Source organism: Hetaerina americana, unplaced genomic scaffold, assembly GCF_022747635.1.
Source record: "Hetaerina americana unplaced genomic scaffold, ioHetAmer1.1.p SCAF_6, whole genome shotgun sequence".
In the NCBI taxonomy this organism is placed as follows: Eukaryota; Metazoa; Arthropoda; class Insecta; order Odonata; family Calopterygidae; genus Hetaerina; species Hetaerina americana.
The window spans coordinates 26,301,752-26,324,662 of NW_027287205.1; the positions used below are offsets into that span (position 1 = coordinate 26,301,752).

A 22,911-nucleotide genomic window follows, 5' to 3' on the forward strand; every position below is an offset into this window, starting at 1 on the left:
ACAAAAAATCCTATAGATGTTGATTCGTAAACATACAAGTACATCAGACTGTCATGCTGAATGATTTCAGCTGCAAAATAGTCATTCCCTCAGATATTTTACCGAATATTTTTAACTAAGAACATCCCAGTACGGATTTCCAAAGAAACTGCGGGAGATACCGCAACAGTAACTTTTAACGGAGTCATCCGCTAAATGGATTTCAATGCAAAAATTTCAGAGTGTAAAAATCATTCGCCTTGATTGGGCGAGTCCCAGTCAAGGCGAATGATTTTTACACTCTGAAATTGTTGCATTGATCCCAGGACGGGTTAAGGCTCACTATTGAATTGAAATTGAAAGAAAAATACGAAAAATATTAACCTTTGAAATTATTGCCCGCTAATTTAGTGATAATGAAATCAATGAAGATATTCTGTGAGCATGAATGAAAATGGATAAGTGATGCAACGATGGAATTGCGTCCAGTAGTCAAGTAAATGGTCCCACCAGAACCAGAATAATTTTAACATTTTTGGATATCTTTTCTCGTAAAGTATTCTCCAAGTACAAACCAATAAAGGGCTCTTAGCTTTCCCTACGGAATCATTCTTAATATGAAATTACTTTTCCAGGAATTAGAAACAGGTTACAATCTTTGCAGTCTCATTGAATATTGAGCCCTCGAGCAATCAAACGGCTCCCAGGAAAAGAGAGAATTTCGTAGTTTGCATAAAAAGCAGTCTAAATAACTCGTTCCATTAAAATACAGATATTCCTAAAGAAACAATGCATTTAGCGGGGACGTATAGTAGTTTTTAAGAGACCGTCAAAATTCTACATCTCATACCTAGCCAACAGAATACCGTAAAACCCTACGCAACAGTAAGACAGATTCACATAATTTCAGACTGCCTTAACTGTTCAACTTGCCTATCCTTTCTTTTAATTTCATCTCGCTGATCCTGAATTCTCCACTCTATATCACGATCCTTAGCATTTCATTATCTCCATCTCTTGCATCCACCTTTCCTACCTTATCCGAACTTATCAACTCGATAGCCCTACCCCTCTTCCAAAACTTTGATATATCTTACGAAAAAATTCCGTGAAAGAATCGATTAGCAAAATTGAAATTAAGGGAAAATTAGGATTCAAATTGGGATGGAATCCAATTAAGATGGCTTAATCGGAAATTCTTAGAATTGAAATCGTATAATTAAAACTGAATTAAAAAAGTATTTCCCGCAATATTTATTGGGATGAAATGTGAGTGGCTTTAACAGATACTACGTTACCACCACAACGGTCCTCAATGCGAATGTTGATTTGAAATTTTAGGGTAGAGGGAGGAAACCTAATGCTCACCTAGTGCAAAGCCCAGCGGCGTGTAAAATTCACACATTAGGGTAGGGGAGCCAGTTTCTTTCCCTGTGCCGCTAATGGTTTCCCAGGAAGAACTGTTATCCGGAAAATCACAAAGATTGGATAAAGCTGAGGGTGCCCATAGGCGTCACTCGGGATCAATCTCGGACCTTCTGGTCATTAGTTCAGCGCTCTGTCTACTGGACTGAAACATCCCCAATATCGGAATTGAGAGTGGATTTTTTTAACGTGAAATAGTCCATTAAGGAAATCTTTATTTAAATTGGTAACAGAGACTCAAAACTTGTGCTGTTGAATCTTTTTTTTTACAAATCAACTGCCAATATTTTCAAAACTCTTTTGGTATAAATATTCTTTGATGTTGTCGCACCTCTTATAAGGATGCTTCGTCTAAGATTTTTCACGAAGAAGTAAACACATTTTAGAAACTCGTTAAAGTGGTTTCCGTCACGGATATACTACACACAACGGCTTTTAAAAAATTGATTAAATCTTAACCATTGGTAAACAATGTAAATTTAGTCTGTCATTCATTTATTATTCGTCAATTTCTTCAACAACAGACAATTATTTTAAATATGTATTATTCTGAGAAAATTAACTCTTAGAATTTCCATCGGAATTGATATATTAGGCCTACATACATTTCACATTTTTATCCTTTTCTATTGCAAAACGATGTGCGAGCTAACCTAAAAAGTAGGAAAAAAAGATAAATAAAATAGAACAGATAACATATTAATTAATCGATATTAAACTTTGAAAAATGCCCAAGAATACAAAAAAATCTTTAATACATGTCGCTGGAAATGGATGTTTTTAAATACTTGAAATATACCAGCATACGATAAGCATGAAGAGTGCAAAAACATTAAATTCTTAGCCACATTTTAGATTTTGCAGAATCATTTTTTTGTAATCCCATGAAAAGTTCAGCCCTCTTTGGAATGTTGTTAAACAAATAAAATAATTTAGAAGAGAAGCAATTTAATGAAAATAATAATCCGAATATAAAATTGACTATTATACAACTTTTCCGTCCGATATCGAAAAGGGGAATAGGTCACATGTGTGGGGAAGAGGTCATATCATACGGCGTGACCAAGATTTGCAGTCAGGTTACACATACCTCAGTTTCCGTGTAAGTAACGACCCATAAGTAACTATGGTTTCCAGGAATATTTGAAACGTTAAAAATCCTTATTCAACGAAAATCATGTTGTTTTTGATTGATCGTTGATGATAAATAGAAATTATTTGTTTGCTTTAAATCTGATGAAGAAATTGAGAAATTAAGGATTTTGGCGGTCTATTTATGATTGGTGCAGTAATTCGTGATGCGTACATTTCGATTAAAACAAAACTAGGTTTGCGATATAAATTAAGGCGTTTCCATATTAAGTTGAAAGACTCAGGTAAACTGGAAAATTTGGATGAGAAGACGTAAAATTCATATGTTCACTCCAAGAAACCTATTAAAAATAAAGAATGTGAGTACACACCCAACGCAATTTCCTTAAAGCTGTACGACGCATTTTCAATCGAAACCTGACCTTATACTAAATTTACGAAAAACATTTTTTTTCTCGAACAAAAATTATTTTTATTTCTCAATCTAAGTGACCTAATTGCTACCATTGCTTCACTTAACCTTAGTTTATTATTATTTTTTTTACTAACAGCTCGTCTCTCAAGGGTAGAAAAGTATACTTACTTATTACTTAGATACCGCAATGAATTAGATTGTAGTTTTCCTGATCTGCATTATTTTTCATTGCATATCATAGAATATATTTTCATTACATATTCACATTACATATTGCGCCCGAAAATTAAAAAAAAATATTTTTTATTTTAATTGCTCGGAATCTCCCCCTGCGAAATACCGTAGCGATGATTAACAGGGTTACATGTGGATTTATTTGAATAAGAGCTACATTGGAGCGTTAGTAAAGTGGATTAACGAATATCTGAATAGACTGGAAATAAATTGAAAAAATAGTGCCACAAGACCGTATTATTTCCTACTTATTTTCACGCAGCAGCCACAAAAATTGATAAAAAAATATTTGAAGAAAAATGTGAACGTGTTACTGCTAAAGTAATAAATGAAATTCTGTTGCTTAAACTTCATATAGAATTTGGGCGTGGCGCAATCACGTACATTGTCAAGCAGCATCAGTATCAGACTGGCTGTTATTGAAAATTGGATCCAGATATATCGGAAATCCGGACAAACACGGTCGCACTCCACTTGGCTAAAGTGGTTCACTCACCCAAGACCGTGACGTTGGTGTAAATGGCCCGCGGCGGATGAGTGGACAACTGGCACAGATAAGTTCCTTCATCCGGCCTCTCCACCGGACTGATGTGGAGTCGCCAGTTGTTCGGGTATTGGTAGCGGAGGGAGACGCGACTGTCACTGCTGTAAGCTGCATCGCCCACCGTCAGGAGGCTCACGCCGTCGTCTCGACGCCTAAGCCAAATCACCTGCGGAGGATGGAAGAGAGGGATTTTACGCAATCAATAGACAAAAAAATGACAAAAGCAGTAGGCCATAAAACGTACCAAAGAGGCGGATCCGGAAGCATTGCAATGTAAATCAATATGCAATTAAAAACCAAAACATACGATTTACCGGAAGATAAGTTTTCTTCTAATTGTCAGATTAATTTTTATGCAAACACAGGATGATATTGATTCGACTCAGGTTTCAAAACTTTAACGTAAGATAAACATTTCCAGGGTTGACTTAGTTGAACGAATCCATAATAAAGTTAGACTAAAGCACTTTTACAAAAAATAAAACTTTATCGCACGACGCGCGTTTCGACTCACGGAACCATCCTTAGGTACAAGACTGAAAATGTCAGAATAAGACCTGATAATAAATAAAAAAAATACAGAAAGTAGACATTTTAAAGTGTAAAAATAATTCATCTTCACCGGGACTTGAATTCAGATCCTTCGATTCCCAAAATTGAGGGACTTAAGTTCGAGTCTCGGTCAAGGCTAATGACCTTAAAACAGTGTAATTCTTTCATTTCAATAAATTTCAGTGGAGGGTTCTTTTAAAGTAACTGTTGCTTAATTGCCCGCAGCTATTTGAATTATTCAAATCAAAAAGCTATTCGGTAATAAATTCAAATGATTGAAAAAAATCGCTGAGCCAGTTTTATTTCCCTAACCATCCTCGGCGTATTAAGCACCATTAAATGTTTTGACGCATTATACCATTAACAAATGACAATGCCACATAAAGAAAAGTTTTTATCATTTAAAATTCCCTTGTTTTGTTCACTATTACTTTTCAATGTCGCCAAATCACTCTTGAGTAATTCATTCAAGTCATTAGTTCATTGCCATTGAGCCACGTTGGTTGGAAAGGTTATCAATACATTTACTATTACTGGCTGTACGACCTTTTAGGTTAGGTTTTGGGTAGACAAAGAATGACTAGCAATTATTTCTTTGCCTCTCCTAGCAAATAATACACCTGACATGCCGCGCAACAGTAAACCCTTCTTTAATTCCGCATACTTTCTTCTTCCCATCATTACGTCCAAAATGCCCATCCTATTCCTGCCCCTTCATCGCTTGCTTAGCATTATCCCCTCCATCACAATTTGCAACATGTCATTGCCAATCAAAATGCTCCATCTTTCCTGTCAACTTTGCATTTTATTCATCAATCCCCACGATATCTAGCACTTAATCGATTGTTTTCTTTCTGTACATTTCACCTTTTCTATCCTTGTTCACTCCCACATTTCAAAAGTCTCCAGTCTACGCCAATCATTTTGCTTCAATGACCATATCTTTTCACCGTGGAAAACCACGCTCAATTAAAAACTTTTAGAGAATATTTTCTAAATCTCCTCACCCAACGTCTTAGTCATCTATTCCCTGTCCCCTGTAGAAACCTTTTTGTCCAACGCCAATTCCCCAGCTATTTTGATCATCTTGGTGCAAAACACTCACGGAATTTCAAACTGTTCCCCCTCTTGTGTTACCGAGAGTCATAGAAATACGAGGGTTGCTATTTATATCTTCAGCCTAATATTGAAAAGACAGTAATTTATTTTGAAAATGGCTTTATTGATCTTCGAAGTATTCTCCATGATAATCAATACCCTTTGCATACGTTTGAACTCATTTTTGTAACACTTTTTCCTCTCCGATTTAGGTACCTCCATAACATGGTTTTTGAATGCATCTATGGCTTCTTCAGGCACCTAAAAACATAGGCCACGCAATTTTTTCTTCATAAACGGGAATGAAAAGGAGTCATTTGGTGCTAAATCAGGGCTGTACGGAGGATGACCTGTCAATTCGACGTTTTGGCTAATCAAATAGTTTTGAATGAATGTAAAACTCCAATAGCCGTAAACAGTTTACCTTTCTAAACAAAGTACAAACCAAATTAGTTGGCTAACGTCACAAGTCAAGAAGGGGTAAAAGGTAAAAAGGAAAGTTATCTTTGGCCTTTCCTTTTTATCTTTTACCCCTTTTTGGCTTGTGGCGTTAGCCAACTAATTTCATTTTTACTTTGTTTAGAAAGGTAAACTGTTTACGGCTATTGGAGTTTTACATTCATTCAATACTACTAGCCGTAAGAGCTCAATTCTATCAATAGTCAAATAGTTGTTTCAGCCGATCTGTGAGAGCTTGCTTTGTCATGATGAAGAATCATACTTCGTTGCCGCTTCTTTTTCCGTATTTCACCTAGCACTTTTGGCAAAGAAATGCTCGTATACCATTCAGAATTCACGGTTGCTCTAACGGTATGGTTGCAACATGTATAGTTATTCCGAAGAAACAGGCGATCATTTGCTTCGATGTGCTTCGTGCGCGAATCACTTTTGTCGGATTTGGCTCGTCTTGGAAGATCCATACAGTGGACGGCGGTTTTTTTTCGGGCTCATACGCATATATCCTACTTATTCACCTCTTTAAATGTTATACGACACAGCTTTTGATGCACCAATGTTGTATTTCTTGAGCATCATGAAATATCTTATTGATGCTCGTCATACTAATCCAAAAGGATGTCTCAATCTCACGATTAGTCATATGACGATCTTCCTTTACTAGTTCTTGCACAGTGTCAATGTTTTCTGGCACAACAACTAATTTTGGACGACCGTCACGACATTCGTCGCTTAGCGAACATCGGCTGTGATATAATTCGTTATATCAGCGTTTCACAGCGGCAAAGAACGGGACTTCATCGCTAAAAGTGGAAGTAAGTTGATCGATGCATTCCTGTCTTGACAATTTACGTCGAAATTCGTAAAAAATATTCGCACGAAAGTGTGCACGAGTTAACTCAATTTTTTCGCAGAGAAAAATTTTTGAGTTATTGTGAACAACACAAGTTATGATCAAACGACAAAATGTTCTGAGGAAAGTCAGCGTTAAAAGGGCCAAACTTTCAGATAGAAACGTCAGATGGCGCCTAAAGCACTTAGTGTAGTTAAGGCTCAAAATATAAATAGCAATACCCGTACTGGCTTGTACCTGTATTTTATAGATGCTATGAACTCATTCAATGAACCTGCCTGAAAGCAATTCTCTTCATGTGAAAATCCTACTTAGAGCATACATATTGCTCGAGAAATGACATACCATTTAAATCTCAAACTAAAACATACAGTTTTGGATTTAATTCATCTAACTACTATAAATAGTAGTAACCTTGTCATGAAACGAATGAGAACTAATGTAGACCACAATACATTCTAAGAACTAATTGGAACTCTCCAAATGATAGTTTGTATTCTATTTGAAATTTTCAAATGCTATTTAGTTAAAGCTTTTATCTTTACAATTTCGGCCATTCTCGCTCTCTCATTTGCACAAGGTTAGTGAAATTATCACAAAACTGAGTGATTATAATACCATCAAAGTGAGAAATATACCAGTACATCATATGCAGCGTGCAATTGAAAAAAACAAAACGCCAGGGAAATTGTATTGCGTTTTTTAAGGAAGCAAATTACTTTAGTTGGACACTGATAGATGACGTAATGGGATATTTCAGTTTACAGGATTGGTTTTTATTTTTCGCATTTATTTTCAACTCACGAAATACTTATTGACACTGTTTACAATTTTTAAGCCTCCTAAATTCAAATTACTTACGCGTTGGCTAACAACAATTGGTAATAAATAATGAACTAATGACACGAAAAAAAGTCAATTTGTTGTTATTTTAAAATTATATAAACCTTAGTTTTCAGTCTAATATCAACATTGCTCCCAAAAAAACTGTTACATGTTGTAACTTACTAGAAATCTATTATTATCATTAATTTATGCTATCATTTTATTTTTTGAATTTTCGGTGCAATTGGTGAATGGATTAGATGGCTGATTAATAACGGGGAAGTATCGTAATAGGAAGGGCCCTTTTTATCTCTGATTAATTTATGGAACTCACCGTCTTATCGTGCAGCATCCCGACGCGGCAATTGAGATGGACGGAGCCCCCTAACGGGACGGAAACGCTGGTCGCGTTCTCCTGGTCTTCGAAGTAAGGGCCCCAGCGGCCCTGACCCGCGTTGGGTCTTCCCGACGTGTCGTGATGGTGGTGGTTCTGTTGGTGCTGCGTCCAGTGACGGTACCTCCCCACGCCGTCATCGTCGTGGTGATGCCGGTGACGCGTTCGACCCCCGCCGTGGGCCGGAGGCTCCGTCGCCCCGGGTGGGTGGCGGAAGGACCCCGCCGCATCTTTGGCCTTGACCCCGCCCGGGTCACCTTTGGCGGGAACGTCGAGTCCACCCGGCACGGCATTGGGCCACGGCTCTCCACCGCGATCGTGGCTGCCTGCGGACGGAGAGGGGTGGATATCAGCGGAGGTCAAGTAGCATGGCGGAGGGGGACCTACGGCGTCATGCTAACATTAAGACACTGGTTTGAGTAAAATTGACTCAAAGGGAAAAAAACCTGGGTTCTACAATGGCTCTTGTAGCTAAAGTCTCACGAATGTTGCGAATATTGAGAATGGCTGTGTGTCCATCCAATCAACCTTAAACGGTAGAATGGTTTAATGAAAAATAATCTTAAGTCAAATAAAACCGATATTTTCAAGTTTGTGATTGAGCATGTTAGATGGCGTTACCATTGCCCAGTAAGTAAGATAGGATAAACATGCATTCAAGCGTTACAATTACTTGAATTTAGTGTTTGGTTAAATTTTATTTCCTACAAGATAAATCATGCACCTCACCTTTGTAAAATGTTTTATTATACTCCAATTCCGATCAAACAGAATATAATTTTAGCTTGTGTTTTGAAGCACATTTAAATATCATTAAATTTGTTTAAATTTTGCAAGGAAACAGCGTAATGTATCGTAAAAAATATTCTTTATTTGCTATTATCTTTGCTAGGGTATACTGCGCGTAAAAGGCCCGTAAAATGATCCTATTTAAAAAAGATAAAAATCCTAAATAAAAATAACAGCTTCTCCTTCGGAAAACTATAAACGAGATCTTGTACGACGCACTTAATTAAATGCATACCATGTATTCGAAGATTCCAGGACTCATTACATTTCCTGGTACGGTACTATTTCCTTTCCTGGCACGGTTCCTGGACTCTTGGTTACATCAAAATCCAAAATCAGGTCCAAGGTGTACCATGTGTTACCGATGAGCAAAAAGCTAGAGCAATCGGTAGACCTAATTCTAGTTTCGTATATTTTACCTTTAATCTTCAGCGGTATTCTCATATCGCACGTAACTCCTAAAGTCTATCTCCATTTTTGTAAAGCAACGAAACACTTTCATTAAATATTTGAATAAAATACTTTCATTAATATTTTCATGGATTTATTCTATTTCTCGAAAAATGAACCGGGATATTTGAAATTATATACTCTATTTACTGCAATTTGCATCAATTTAGACTTTATATATCATTCGTATATACAAATTCACACAATAAATAACTCTGTCTTAGACTATTACTATAAGCGTGCATTCTAAGCTTAACTCCCTTTTCCAAAAGTCGAAGAATCTAATTTTAAAACATCTATTCTCTTACGCCATTTTTGACGGTTCCCCAAAATGTTGCCGTCTGTTATGACCTTTAAGGCTCAATATTTTCTCCGCCCACCTTTATCGACCATCGTCGGGTTTCCAAAAGCAACGTCCTCTCATTGCCTGCCATATCTAAACTTCGTCCTTAGTCTTTCTGTATGCCCAAATTATTTTCTCAATTTCTCTACATAACCAAATTCAAAAGTCTTCAATCAAAGATTGAAGCCCCTTGACTTAGATTCATACAGTGATTTTATTAAAAAAAAATTATTTTAGACTTCACTTGATATACAGGGCTTCACTTCCTTTCTTTTTGCAAATGATTCTTTTACCAACATTTACTCCTCTCTTAGATCACTAACCATTACCTCCCAAATCCTGCGATACTACATGAATGAATTTTTTTCCTATTCTACTTGAGGTAGCTTTCTCTCGATAATTATTCAGTGATAAATAAACTTTCGAGCGATGAGAGAATTTTAAAAAGCTTTTATGAATAAAGATTTGCAGTCAAATTGAGGCCATAATTCTACTTTTTCCATCCTACGATATTTAATTATAAGCCAATGTTCCCATTAAACTGGATAAAATCAAGGATATGGATAATAAGAAGAACATAACATCGGGTTTGGTGTACACATTATTCTCTCGATGAACGTCAGACGTGAGGACATGAACTGTGGAAGCTTGTATATCAGGCCCAATATTAGATGGAATAATAATAAATCACATTAAAAACGGATTCACAGGGAAATAAGTGTATTGGACTACAAATTATTTTACGATAACGTTGCAGGTGAACGATATTATTAGCTTCCATTCGCAGAAATTTGTCAGAAAATAACAGAGGATGTAATTTGTATTCTCATTTCCCAACCTATAAATTTTGGTATTCCTCACTATGGCTTCGGAAACATTTAAATTCAAAAAAGGTTGGTTACACGTATGTCAGTAATTAAAAAGGAAGCAGTGCGTGAAATATATCAGTGATTATATATGCACCATTGTGTTTTTCAATTAAAAACCGTCCTTTTTATGTCGTAGCAAACCACTTGTCACTTCATAGTCTCAACAAAGCCTTCCATAATGATACGAGTGTACTACTCTATTGAATAAATATGATTTTATTTTTTATTTTTCTTAACAACGGAGCTCCGAAACGTTTCGTTAATAACATTTGCTTATTTATTGTACGCACCAAAGTTATTCACGATAAATGTAAAACATGCCCTAACCAGATCGGCGTGCATCGGCATCTGTTGTGTGTTTATTAAAAGCAGGGCATCATGGATAATAATGTAATGACTATATTGCCTGCGAATGATTTTAACTGTTCGCCACGAACAAAGTCATGAAATACATTATTGCTGGTCAACAAATTGAGCTCAAAAATAAAACTCTTATTTTTGAGTCACCCAATCTGAAATCTGATGAAATAATATCTGAAATAAATTCTAAGTTAATTGATGGATAGATTTGCGTTACTAAAATATGCAACCTGAATCGTCCATCTATGTGCCACTGTGCCAAAATGTCCTTGCAATTTCTAATCAATAAATGTGCTGGGTACATTCCCACAAATTTTTTAAATAATTTGACAATTTAGCACAGATGTAAAATATTTTTTTTCCAATACCTCTCGAATCTTTCACAAAAGGACGTGAAATAAAACGTTTTAATTAAAAAAATAGGTGAGAACAATTTTCTAAGAGAATGAACGTTATATTACGTAATATCTGTTGTTTATTTTATAGACTCATAAATATTCTGCAAGGTAACATATTATCGTCTGAAAACAATATTATCTATTATTATATATTTCCCATTTAATATGTGATAGCCGCAAATATGGTCCAGTACTTGTATTAATGATATAGAAAATGTTTTCTCCACGACTAAAATAAATCCTGCCGTGTAAATTTCACACTTGTCTTCTGCAATGTGAATCTTACTCGATCTGTCGCGAAGTCGGAAAAGATTGAGCATCAAACCACGAACATTAAAAAATAATTGGAATCAGAAAATAACGGTCTTAAGACCCGAATGAATGGCACAAAAGCGGTGTCGATAAGTTCATGACGAGGAGCATTGAATGATCGTCAAAATACATGTTTCACAAGAAAGTCTTTTGCAGAATTTTTATCCGAAAACCAGATTCCTCTCATAATTTTTGAGAGAAGAGGTTTTTTATTAGTAGAAGATCCCTTAGTTTTATCTCTCAAAAAGTCCCTTTACTCAACGGCAGTATATGCTTTAAAAGAGTCATTCAGATTCGAGAGAAAATCAAGAAATTGAAATGAATGAGTTTTTCAACGCATATTCCGTGGAAATATCACTCATTTTCCGCGGTGTAAGTGGATATTTTCACAGTATGGCGTGAGAAGAGTGGCTCAAACGGTGATGCGTTTCCTCTTTCTTTCTCTCTCTCTCTTGAAGAATCTCATTCGCGAAATCTTTAAGATTAAAGTTGATATACCAAAGAGAGTGAGCGGATTAGGAGACAAAAAAGCCAAGTGGTTCAAATACTGGGAAATAAGGAGAATTCACCGAATTTCACTACATAAAAAAACAAAAGAAATCATAAATAATCCATCAAATAAGTCTGGATGATATGCTCCAAGTCGAAAAAAGCAATAACCCACCCAATTACGCAGGACGTCCATATATTTCCCTTTCAAGTAGTTTGATTATTGATGAACAATTTTTGTCTAGATTCTATTGTTTGAATTCGCAGTAGAAATCACCACCAAGTCGCAAGGAGAATTGCATAAAAGTGCACAATGCTCCATGAGAGTTTATGAACTTTTTAAAGAAAACGACGAAATCACATTTTTATGTAGCTACACACTTCTCCGTCTGTCCCTGAAATCTAGATGCTAGAGCAAAACGTGGTATACCCACCCCCATGTATATGCTACGTCCAGTCTCAATTAACATTTTATTATTTAAACATTATCAAACTCACTCTCCATATTTATTGCCCTCCATCCCCCCACATTACAGACACTTTATTGCCGTATTTAAATTTATTTTGAACTTTTAAACGGTGTTAAGTCATCAGATACACCGTCTCCGAAAGGGAGGGGCCCGGGCTCTTTTTGTGAACGTAGGATTTCTTTAAAATGGAAACACACGATTTCCACCAAGATAAATACGGAGAATAATTAATAATCTCCCCCTTTTTTGTTATGTAAAGCGCAGTAGCACAGAGAGTCAACTACCATAATGACGGTCATTATACTGCGGCCGAAATGAACGCGGCGCCGGCCCCTTTTGCTAGCACGCGATAATGGCCGCGGATGCGGGAGACCGCTGCTAGCCACCGAAAGCATAAACGGCACCACCGTCCACAATGTCCCTATCTGTTACCACTGCCGCTCTCTCTCCCCCCCCCCAACCGCCCACATACCAGTTCCTCCTGGTACTGCTAAATCCTCCGTGACCACGCCTTCCCACCCAACCCTGCCACAAGGAGACTTTTATAGCAAAACTCCTCACTGTATACGTGGTCTGTATCAACACACCTCCGGGGCATGCAGTCTTGATTACGTAGTTTAGTCTTTACGACTCAAGAAATGTTCTCCTCTTGCTGGGAACGTACTACTCTTGAAGGGAGTGCTGTCCTGTAATATTTTTGGTGGAGGAGATGAAATCGGCGAATTGGAGCATCTGCCGTGCTTAAAGTTTTGGGAGGCGTCTAGTTTTACGCAAAATAGGTGACTTAACTACACGAATAAGCATCATAGCAGGGGTAACAGGAAGGCAAATTATGTATGGTGAAAGTAGGGAGGAAGCTAAAACAAAGAAAGGAGTAATGTGGGCTACTAATTATCACAATTGAACTTTAATGTGCATATTGAGAATGTCATTCATGAGATCAAGGGAAAAGTAAGATGTGGTGTAGGGATATACTGCAATTTGTGGATAAGAGATTAATGTTATTAATTAATGAGCTAATCACAATAATAAAATATTTGAGAAATTTCATTATTAATGTACAAAACAATGGCAATTTGGTATGACACCTTGGGGAAAGAGATGCGCAAATTTGCTTTTTGCAATACCCAGGAGAGTGTGATGATACTTAGTTTTCTCATCAATTACGTTCAGTTCAGAACATTTTCCAGGAAATTTTTTGAAAAGTTCCAAAAATGTATTCCGCATACACAATTAGAGTTGAAAAAACTGTATTTATATAAATGGGTCAAACTTTCTCAATTTAATCTGGAAACAATGGCGATTTTTTCACAAAAATTTGTAGAATTCATCTGATGAATTTAGATTCGTTCTGTTCCACAAAATCGCTTGGCTTGCTCTCTCTCTCTTGTGAAGCACCTCTTTTCAATCTTACTGCATGTTCCCACCCTATTGTTTTTCCTGGCACAAAACGAGCAGGTTTTTTCCAAAAACTATATTCGAATAATTAAAAATGGCATTTTGTCATCGAGAGATTCCTAACATCTTTCAATATCCATTTTCATGGCTGCCCTTAACTATAAGTGAAAGGCTGCATGCTTAAGTCGTAGAAGACGATTTTAGTGAACTTCTGGTCCAAATGCAAGGAACACGAAGAGAACTTCATGAATGCAATTCAACCTCATTTTATGGACGATTCAATGGTGACTTCATTCAAATCTCTCTATATGTTGCGCCATAGGTTAATGACCGCATCGGTATTTCTGCAATTTCTTTTATCAGTCATTAGAGAATTGGTTAAATCAATAGTACCTATGATCCTATCTTTCTTTTAAAGGCGGGACACTTTTAAAAGATAAAGCAACCCATAGCATAATATCTTTGATAGATGATTATCGAGTATCAATTTAACTGGTTGGAATCAGAAAAATTTAATTGAAATGCCAGGATTTATTTTCAAATTTAAAGTATACCTAAGAAAAAAAATATTTTTTCCTGAAACAAAATTCGGATTTTCCTTTTTTAATATTAATTATGTTACGGAATGATGGTAAAAACTTAATAGAAGTTAAATATTTCCACAAAGGAAACAGCACATTAAATAAAATCTGTGCTCACCAAAATTCACCCATTCGTTCGCTGATTGTGATCAAATCATGTACGATAAAAAATGAAGGAAAATTAAAAATAACCAGTTCTTGACGGCTTCATTTAAAAGGGCTTCATTCATCTATTCATAGACACAGTTTGTACATAGAAGAAAAATAAATATTTGAATCTAAATTAGGTCCTTCGGACAGAACATGTGGAGCGACACTGAATGAATTAAATATCGATTCGATAATCGGTCAAATATTGTGTTCTTTATGCCAAATGTAAATTTTAGGCGCAAGTGCCATGGATTATATATTTTATAACTCTGGAGAAAACATTTGCTGCTCGACATCTCGAAAGAATATGTCAAAGGTAGATGAGTTAAAAATTCAGCAGAGGCAGGTATGTGTATTAGACGGTGTTAGAATTTTTTTGGTTGATTCACTATATGGATACTCTGAGGAAATAATTCTGTTGTAATATAAGGATACACTTCTCAAGATTCAATGAAGATGAGCGAAAACGTACCATCTCAATTAACTCATTATTAAATGATAAAAAACCAAAGTAAGTTTGTTAAAAAAAACAAAAAAAAATTCTTTTAGCATTTTCACAGAGACGTTTTGCAAGTTTCGCAAACGCAAACAAATGTAATAAAAATTAAGAATGAAAAGAAACTTTTCTGATCAAAAATTTAGTTGAAATATTATACAAAAAAAATGAATTAAAGTTTTATAATATTTTTAAAGGTGTAAAAACCTTTTTATTGGAAGAGAACACTGTTTTTATCAACCATAAAAGATTTTTCGTCACGTTTAAGATTTTTTTTAGCAATTTCTGTCTCATTAATAAAAATCAGGATGGTATCCAGGCTAGGCGATTAATCGAGATTAGGGAGTTTAAATGTTAGCCAATTCTCTGTTACCTAATTTTCATGAGGTCTAACTTGCGCCCGGCCACAAATCAGCCGGCTTAATTTCCAATTACGCTTCTCAAAAAAATCAATCCATCCATGAACTAGGATGGCATGTAATCTCCACTGTGATAGGGCTGAAATTTGGCTTTATATATCGGAGAATTTTATCCTTTACCCTCGGATGGCAGATCGTTGTATGCGTAGGTGAAATGGTATTCGCCAGCAAAGCCGAAACGCGTGCCTATCTCGTCCTCGCGTTTTGAGGAGCCCATGGAATGCATTTGCTTCCATGCCATCGCTATGCTCCTTGGAATTGGCGTGGGCTTACCCTTCGGAGAAGAGAGCGCACGGTACGTCTACATACAAGTATTACCCCGAAAGTTGCCGCAAAGGCGCATGGCAGGGTGTGTTGGGGAAACAACAATATAGGCCGAAATATTAGTGCATAAAAACGCTCGAGCAAATACACACACACCTGCCAATACATATGAGTGGCCTGAAAAGTTTCCGACTCAGTAAATTTCAAAAAATATGTCTTGTATATTTGTTAGGTCGGAAACTTTTCAGACCACCCTCGTACAACATGTGAGAGATGGTGTGTTTCATTTAATTACTAAATTTTAGACTTTAACCTCAAATGTCTGGGTTCCTGTTTTTGATTTTGTTTTAAAAAATGATTACGCAGAAATATAAAATATATCTAGCCAAAATATTCGTCTTTTCTTTTTTTCCTAAGAAATTATTGAACGACCCATTTATTTTCGAAATGACCGGTAATTCCTTGGCCCTGAATTGGCTGATGCTATTTCATAACAGAATGGCATTTATGGTACGTAATTAGATCAGGAAAAAAAATGAAATGAAATATTTCCGAAAAAGGACCACCTACAATGATACTAAACATGCAAATTATGCAAAAAATGCAAATTATGGGTTGTCCTATTTTTTGGAGTAGTATTTATGGGTGGAGAGGCGGCCGACAGCTGATGTAATTTTCACCATTGTGTAGAAGTGTAATTTCGTAGTAGCGGGTTATTTAGAGGCCATTAGCTGACTTAACCTAAATGTAAAGACGTGATAATAAAGATGTAAGGAGATAAAATAAGGATATGGAGATATATTTTGAAACATATTTTGTTCTAGCGAACAATCCCTTTTCCTTCAGTGAATTCCTATACCCCTTACGTACTTGTGCCGTAGTGTAACTTTCTCATTCCAATCTCTTTATGCCATAAGAAAGAGATCAAGGACTTAAAGATAAGAACATTTGGCAACGCCGACCATGAAGTGTTCCGAGAGACCACGTAACTCCACCTCTTCCTAACGAACGTTAGTGAGCAGTACCGGGGGATTCCAAACTGCCACCCCAGATGTCATTTTCTGCGGAGCATAAAAAGGCCGTAATTAAAAAGGTGCCCGATACCTATTTAATTATCTTCCTCACTCTTCCCCTCTAACCTTATATTCTTCCTACCATCACAGCCTTCCATCTTAAACTTCCCCTAATATATATTCTTCATAAAATTTTTCTTTTCCCTTCGAAATCCAACGAGAAGCTTCCCCTCTACCATGCATACAAAACTTCACCTTTACATTTCTACCTTTTCACGATATTTTTCCACATTCTTCTCCATGCCTGCATTTCAAAAGGGTCCCATTTACGCTCTTACTCCCTTAGAGTCCTGTCTCCAAAGATACCTGTGTCCTAAGCATTCCTACGCTCCACATTAAGGTCTTCCTTAATCTTTTCTTTACCTCTTTCGGTTGGAATGCCTTCCATCAATTCCCTTCCTCTCCGTCAATGCTTCTTTTACTAACCAATAATAATAAAAGTCTTTGCCCATTTCCCTCAAAAATACGGCTTAAGCTTGCAAACTGCCCCAAGTGTTCCATTGAATTTATACTACCATGCTCTAACTAATACCTTATCCTTTGAGTGTACCATCACTTTCCTTAGAGTTAATGAGAAAATTGAAACATCAAAATTAATAACGTAAAAGTAATTTATCATGCACATAGAAATTATAAAAGAAAGGAAAATATGGGAAAATATATTTTACTAGTGTGATGTAGTTGCTCTAACTTTCACGTCCCCGATACTTGAGCATCTTTTGATGGTAGATTAAAAAAACTACTCGGAAATATTTTTCATTTGTATTCTGCAAGACCTATCCCAAAATATTAGGTCATCATCATGTAAAGCCTACGTATTACCGTTGCTTTCATTCCTCTCCTTCATCTCCATTTTTTTTATTCCATTTTACCTATATCAATCTTGAAATAAGATGTTTTAAGTCGAGATTAGGGTTTATTCCATTTGATTTCTCTTAGAACCGGTTATAGAAATTAAGAAAACGGCGTTTTAAGCAGATTATTCCATGTTATGCTTATTATTACTTGTGGGGGTTTGGTCCTACAAGTAATAATTAGCATTACACGGAACAATTGGTCTTGATGTATCCAGCTTGTTGATGCGAAAACATTTTGACATTTAATGTCGAAGGAAGTGTTATCAAACTAGTGTAGTAACCTAACAGAAGTTGAAGAGAAAAATAGCTTCACCAAAGTAGTACGACCGTGAAATGGACTCTACTACTCCAGCGGGTATTTTAATATACAAACAAAGAATATTTCACCAAAACACTTCTGTGAGATGTGATTAGAAGACCCTCAACCATACAGTCAAAAAAGCGCAGTTGCAATAAAAATTAGTGAAAATGTAAGATACGGTTTTTAGGCTTATAAACTAAGTCATTAGTTGAATTATTAATAACTTCCGAACACAGAAATTATTTCCAAACAACTCTCATAGGACCCAAGTTGGATAATTAAACCTAAAAACAAACCAATAGAAGATTAAAGTGGGTTTAGAGGGAGTCCTACTTAATTTTATTCCGACAGCATTTTTCATTTAACTTTAATTTTCGATTTTACTTAAATTTTCGGTACATGTTTTCCTGGCTCTTTTTAAAGGGAAGGGATAAGGTAATTTTTTTATAGCAATAATACAGGGTCTATTAAAAAAATGAGTGGAATGGTTTTTTTTTACCACCTACGTGGAATGGGGCGATTTGTGACGGAAGAGGATGTGAGAGGCCTTGGAAATGCAACGTGACCCGCGTCAATTGTCTGCCTTTCAGAATGTAAGCAGGAAAGCACAATATTTAAAAAATCATTATTTCACAGGATTTGGCCATGCGCAAGGTGTGCGCCAAGATGGTGCCGAAAATTCTGCCATGGCGCGCTCGTCGTCAGACAGCTTCTGGCCAAATACGGCGTTGCCACGTTGCCGCACCCGCCCTATTCTCCGGATCTGGCACCACCGGACTTCTTCTTCTTCCCCCTGATGAAAAGACAGCTCAAGAGACGACGTTTTGACTCGATAAAGGCCGTTCAAGAGGCTTCGACGAGGGTCATCAACGGCATCCCCAAAGAAAATTTCCAGCGGGCGTACGGGGGATGGGAGCAACGTTATACTAAGCGTGTAGCAGCTCAAGGAGCATAATTTGAAGATTATTAAGTCGATGTAAGTATATCGTCAATAAAATTCTTGTAAAAAAATCAGTCCTACCACTTTTGGGTGCGACCCTGTATATTACATCACACTATTACAGAAGATTTAGCCAAGAGGAAGATGTGTGCCAAGATGGTCCCTTAAGGTACCGTTGGAAGATCAGGAGGTTGCTCGTGTGAAAATCTCGCGTGATCTCTTGAACCCCTGTGAAAGTGGCCTACAACCCCTATGTGGCTGGGCCGGACTTCATTATTTTTCCCAAGAATAGAAAGAAGTTTGAGAGGCAAACATTTTGGGATGCTGGATAACTTCAGAGGGGCCGTGGCGAGGTGCTTGAATGCGATTGCCGTCGACGTCTTTCAGGAAGCGGGCCGCGACTGGCAGGGGCGTTGGCATCAGTGTTTCGATGCACGAGGGTTCTATTTTGAAATATTTAAATAATAGATACTTTGATCTCCAATATTTTTTTCCTGGATTTATTCTGCTTACTTTAAGGACAGACTCCGTTTAAGTTTTTAGCGTTTGAGTTGAGATCAGTCAACGCCTGAGAATTATGCATGGGAACACCAAAATGCAGGCTCGTAAAAAAGGATCATATTATGGCGTCATGTTTTGGAGAAGGCCAATGAGCACGAATCTCTCAGAATTGTTTGAGACCTCAAAGTATTTTACTGGAATGACATTTCAACGCAAATTTGACCACACATACATGTAGTATATAGGCGGGAGCTGGTTGATTGAATGCAAACCGCGCGCTATTAGCTATCGCGTGGAAGCCGACGTGTCAAACTAATATATTAACAACCATTCCATCCCAAGGGATCTCAAATTAACTTCGGTTCTTCATTATCATCTTGATGATAATGTCGGTTGCATTTTCATAATTATCCGAAACACGAAATAATTTCATCGAAGATGAAAAAAAATGATTCCCCATCTCAAATTTATGGCCAAAATATTGATTTAACTCGATTGGATGGACTCTCTATTTTAGGATATTGGATATCTGCGGATATCGGCGTTAAAACTACCGATTTTAACTTTTGGTGATGGATAAATGTGTAAAATAATAAAGATACTGGAAATTGTTCATCAAAGCTTTATTTCCTCTAATATTTCAATTATATAACAGTCAATTATTTGCTCATTTAACATCAGTAAGGGTTAGAAAAGCGTCCTAGGGAGAGGAGTGATACGAAATTCAAGTAGGATATATTTAATTGAAATTCTAATAACGCATGCATATGATTCTATGGTAGACACAATGGTTATGAAATAGATAGAGGTAAACGTTACACGATGCGATAAACGATAGGAAACGATAAATATCACACGTTCAGTAGTTATTTGGACGATTTGCTTAACAATACCCGGGAAATTATTAATTAGAGAAGTCCATCGGGAAAGGTGAATTTTGATGAATCCAGGGATACTTACACAATAAATTACCTTACGCTATGAATTAATAATAAAACATTTTTTTTCAACTCCACATACTTTGTACTAGAAAGACAAACGAAAAAGTACTAGGCATGATTTTTACAATTTGAAATTGTTGGATTGCAGTGCACCTTAGCGGATAACTCGGTTACCTGTCACGGTATCTCCCGTAGTTCCTTTGAATTTTTTGAACCACACCTACTTCAAACGGTAGAATAGCAAAAAATTATAATTTTATCTACGCATCAACTTTCCATCGATAATATTTTGTCTTTCCCTCCCTCATCCATGCCTAACCAAAATGTCTGCTCTCTATCGGAATCTTATATACTCCATTGCCTTTCCATACACCCTGCATCTATAACTGCAAGCAAGAATTCATTATGTTGCTCCTTTAAAACTCTCTCTCATCCCCTACCATACTAACCAAATATTAATACGATTTTTTGTAATTTTACTTTATCCAGTCTTCTCCATGCACACATCTCCAATGCGGCCAATTCTTGCTTATTCTCCAGCACCAACGACCAAGTTTAGGAGCTATAAAAACTACTACCTAAATGAAATTTTCACCAGTTTTTAATTACATACATTTTTACTTGAACTTCTTGTCATCAGATCTCTCCTTATTACAAAAAAGTTACTTTACTCTACGTAACTTTTCTTTCTATGCCCTTTCCACGCATTACATGTTCATTCCATATACAAATAGGTCAACTCTTCTATCTGCTCTAAATAATTCTCCTCAAAATTGATGTTTTTCAAGCCTCCCTACTGGTGAAAAACCTCATTGCCTTTGTTTTACCTCATTGATACCCAATCAAAACGTATCACACCGATTTCTGTGATGTGCCCAGCATGACAGAAAAGCATGGAAAACTGGGTAAATAAAGCTTTTCGATCCACAAATCTAATTGAATCAATCAGTCTCATGCCTAATTAACATACCTGTATTCCTATCTCCAGTTCCCTTCCTTGCTTTTTCCTTTATGAATTATTAAAAAGCACTGGCAATTACGACCAACCCCTTCTTACCCCCGTCTCTACCACTGTCCATTGTGACTTTCCATCCGATACCCTCACTCGAAATGTCTAAAATGGGAAGAGAACTCTGAGAAGTTAATTTAGTTACCTACTCCCTCCAAGTCGACTCCCGTGTCCTGAATATACAAGGGATGTCCCAAAAAAAGTAAGACATTTTTTCCCAGGACAACAGACGGACGGGCGGCGGTTTCTCTGGCCGGGTTCGAGGTAGGGGAGTCTCGGGAAAGACTGGTGGCCGGTGGCAGTTCGCTCCCTGACTTTGTGGAGTTCGGATGGTTCGTTTGCGAAATCTCTACAACGTGACCTCGTTACCCTAAGTCACGAGCTGGTTATTGGAACAACTCTATGCCATCAAATTTTGGATGAAACTGGGCAAAATTGGGAAAGAGACTCGTGACATGCTCAACGCAGCCTATGGGGATAACGCTAAGGGTAGATTGGATTTTTGAGTTGCACAAGTTTTTTAGGGAGGGTAGAGAAGATATAGAAGACGCCAAACGTTCAGGAGGCCCTTCGATCTCCAAAAGTGACGAAAATCCTGCAAGAGTGAAGGTTTTGTTGGACAGGAATCGCAGATTAAGTGTTCACGTGGTTTATGGTAAACTCGGAATCCTTAAGAATGATGTGCATCGACTTATGATCGATAGCATGGGCATAAGAAAGGTATGTGGGAAGTTAATGACGCGAGTGCTCTCGGACGAAAAAGAGGAAACTCGCACGGAAATCTGCCATGAACTTCTCGACCATGTGAATGAGCATCCAAATTTTTTAGATAAAGCCCCACCAGACTTCTTCCTCTTCCCCCGCCTCAAGTCTGTGCTGAAAGGACGTCACCACGGCTCTCTGGAAGCGTTACAACAGGCCGTGACGAGGGAGCTTAGCAGCATTTCGGGCGCCGCCTTTCAGAAGGCATATGAGACGTGGAAAACCTACTGGTAGCGGTGTGTGGACGCGCAAGGGTACTAATTCGAAGACTTTTGAGTGAATGTCTCAATGCTGGTAATAAAGTTTTTGATCGATTTAGTCCTACTACTTTTGGGAAATACCTTGTATGTTCATTAATGGCGTTTATTTTACACTAAAAAACGGCTTTTCAAAGTTTGCAAAGAAAATAAATATCTGGTTTTATCCCAATTTCCTAGTTTTTCTATAATTATTTCCCTCGGTGACCTTAGTATTGCTTCGCAATCGTTCGCAAACCCAAACTTTCTGAGCCAAAAAATCTTCTCTCCCTCCATTTCTTTTGTCTGGAAATCTAATGGTCCCATACTCCTCACATCCTGCTGCTTTTCTCTTTTCTTGAAATACGAATCAATACTGAATGGAATGGCAAACACAAGAGAAAATTCTGGGACAGATGGAATTTTTTCTCAGCTGGATGAAAAAGGGCAAATACGTATTAAATGGGTGGCCTGGATTAAAGTTACGTTTGCTGACAGAAGCGCTAATGAGTCTGAGAAAACTCCCTCACCGAAATGACATTAGACACAGGTCAGTGTTCTGAGAATTATTGTCGTCTTTTTTGTTTTACAAATTTTAACTCATCCAATACTTAATTTACAGATAAAAATTTTACT

The 22,911-nt window shown here is 37.0% G+C and overlaps 1 protein-coding gene across 2 annotated transcripts in view; it reads right to left on the reverse strand.

Annotated features, from left to right (window-relative positions):
* Nucleotides 1-22,911, reverse strand: part of LOC139695172 (uncharacterized) — a 593,181-nt gene that overhangs the window by 25,019 nt on the left and 545,251 nt on the right. For both annotated transcript variants that reach the window (XM_071593839.1, XM_071593840.1), the window contains exons 3-4: nt 7,808-8,193; nt 3,642-3,855 (exon numbers count right to left, since the gene is read on the reverse strand). In XM_071593839.1, coding sequence (XP_071449940.1) covers nt 3,642-3,855; nt 7,808-8,193 — 600 coding nt within the window. The remainder of the gene's footprint in view (nt 1-3,641; nt 3,856-7,807; nt 8,194-22,911) is intronic.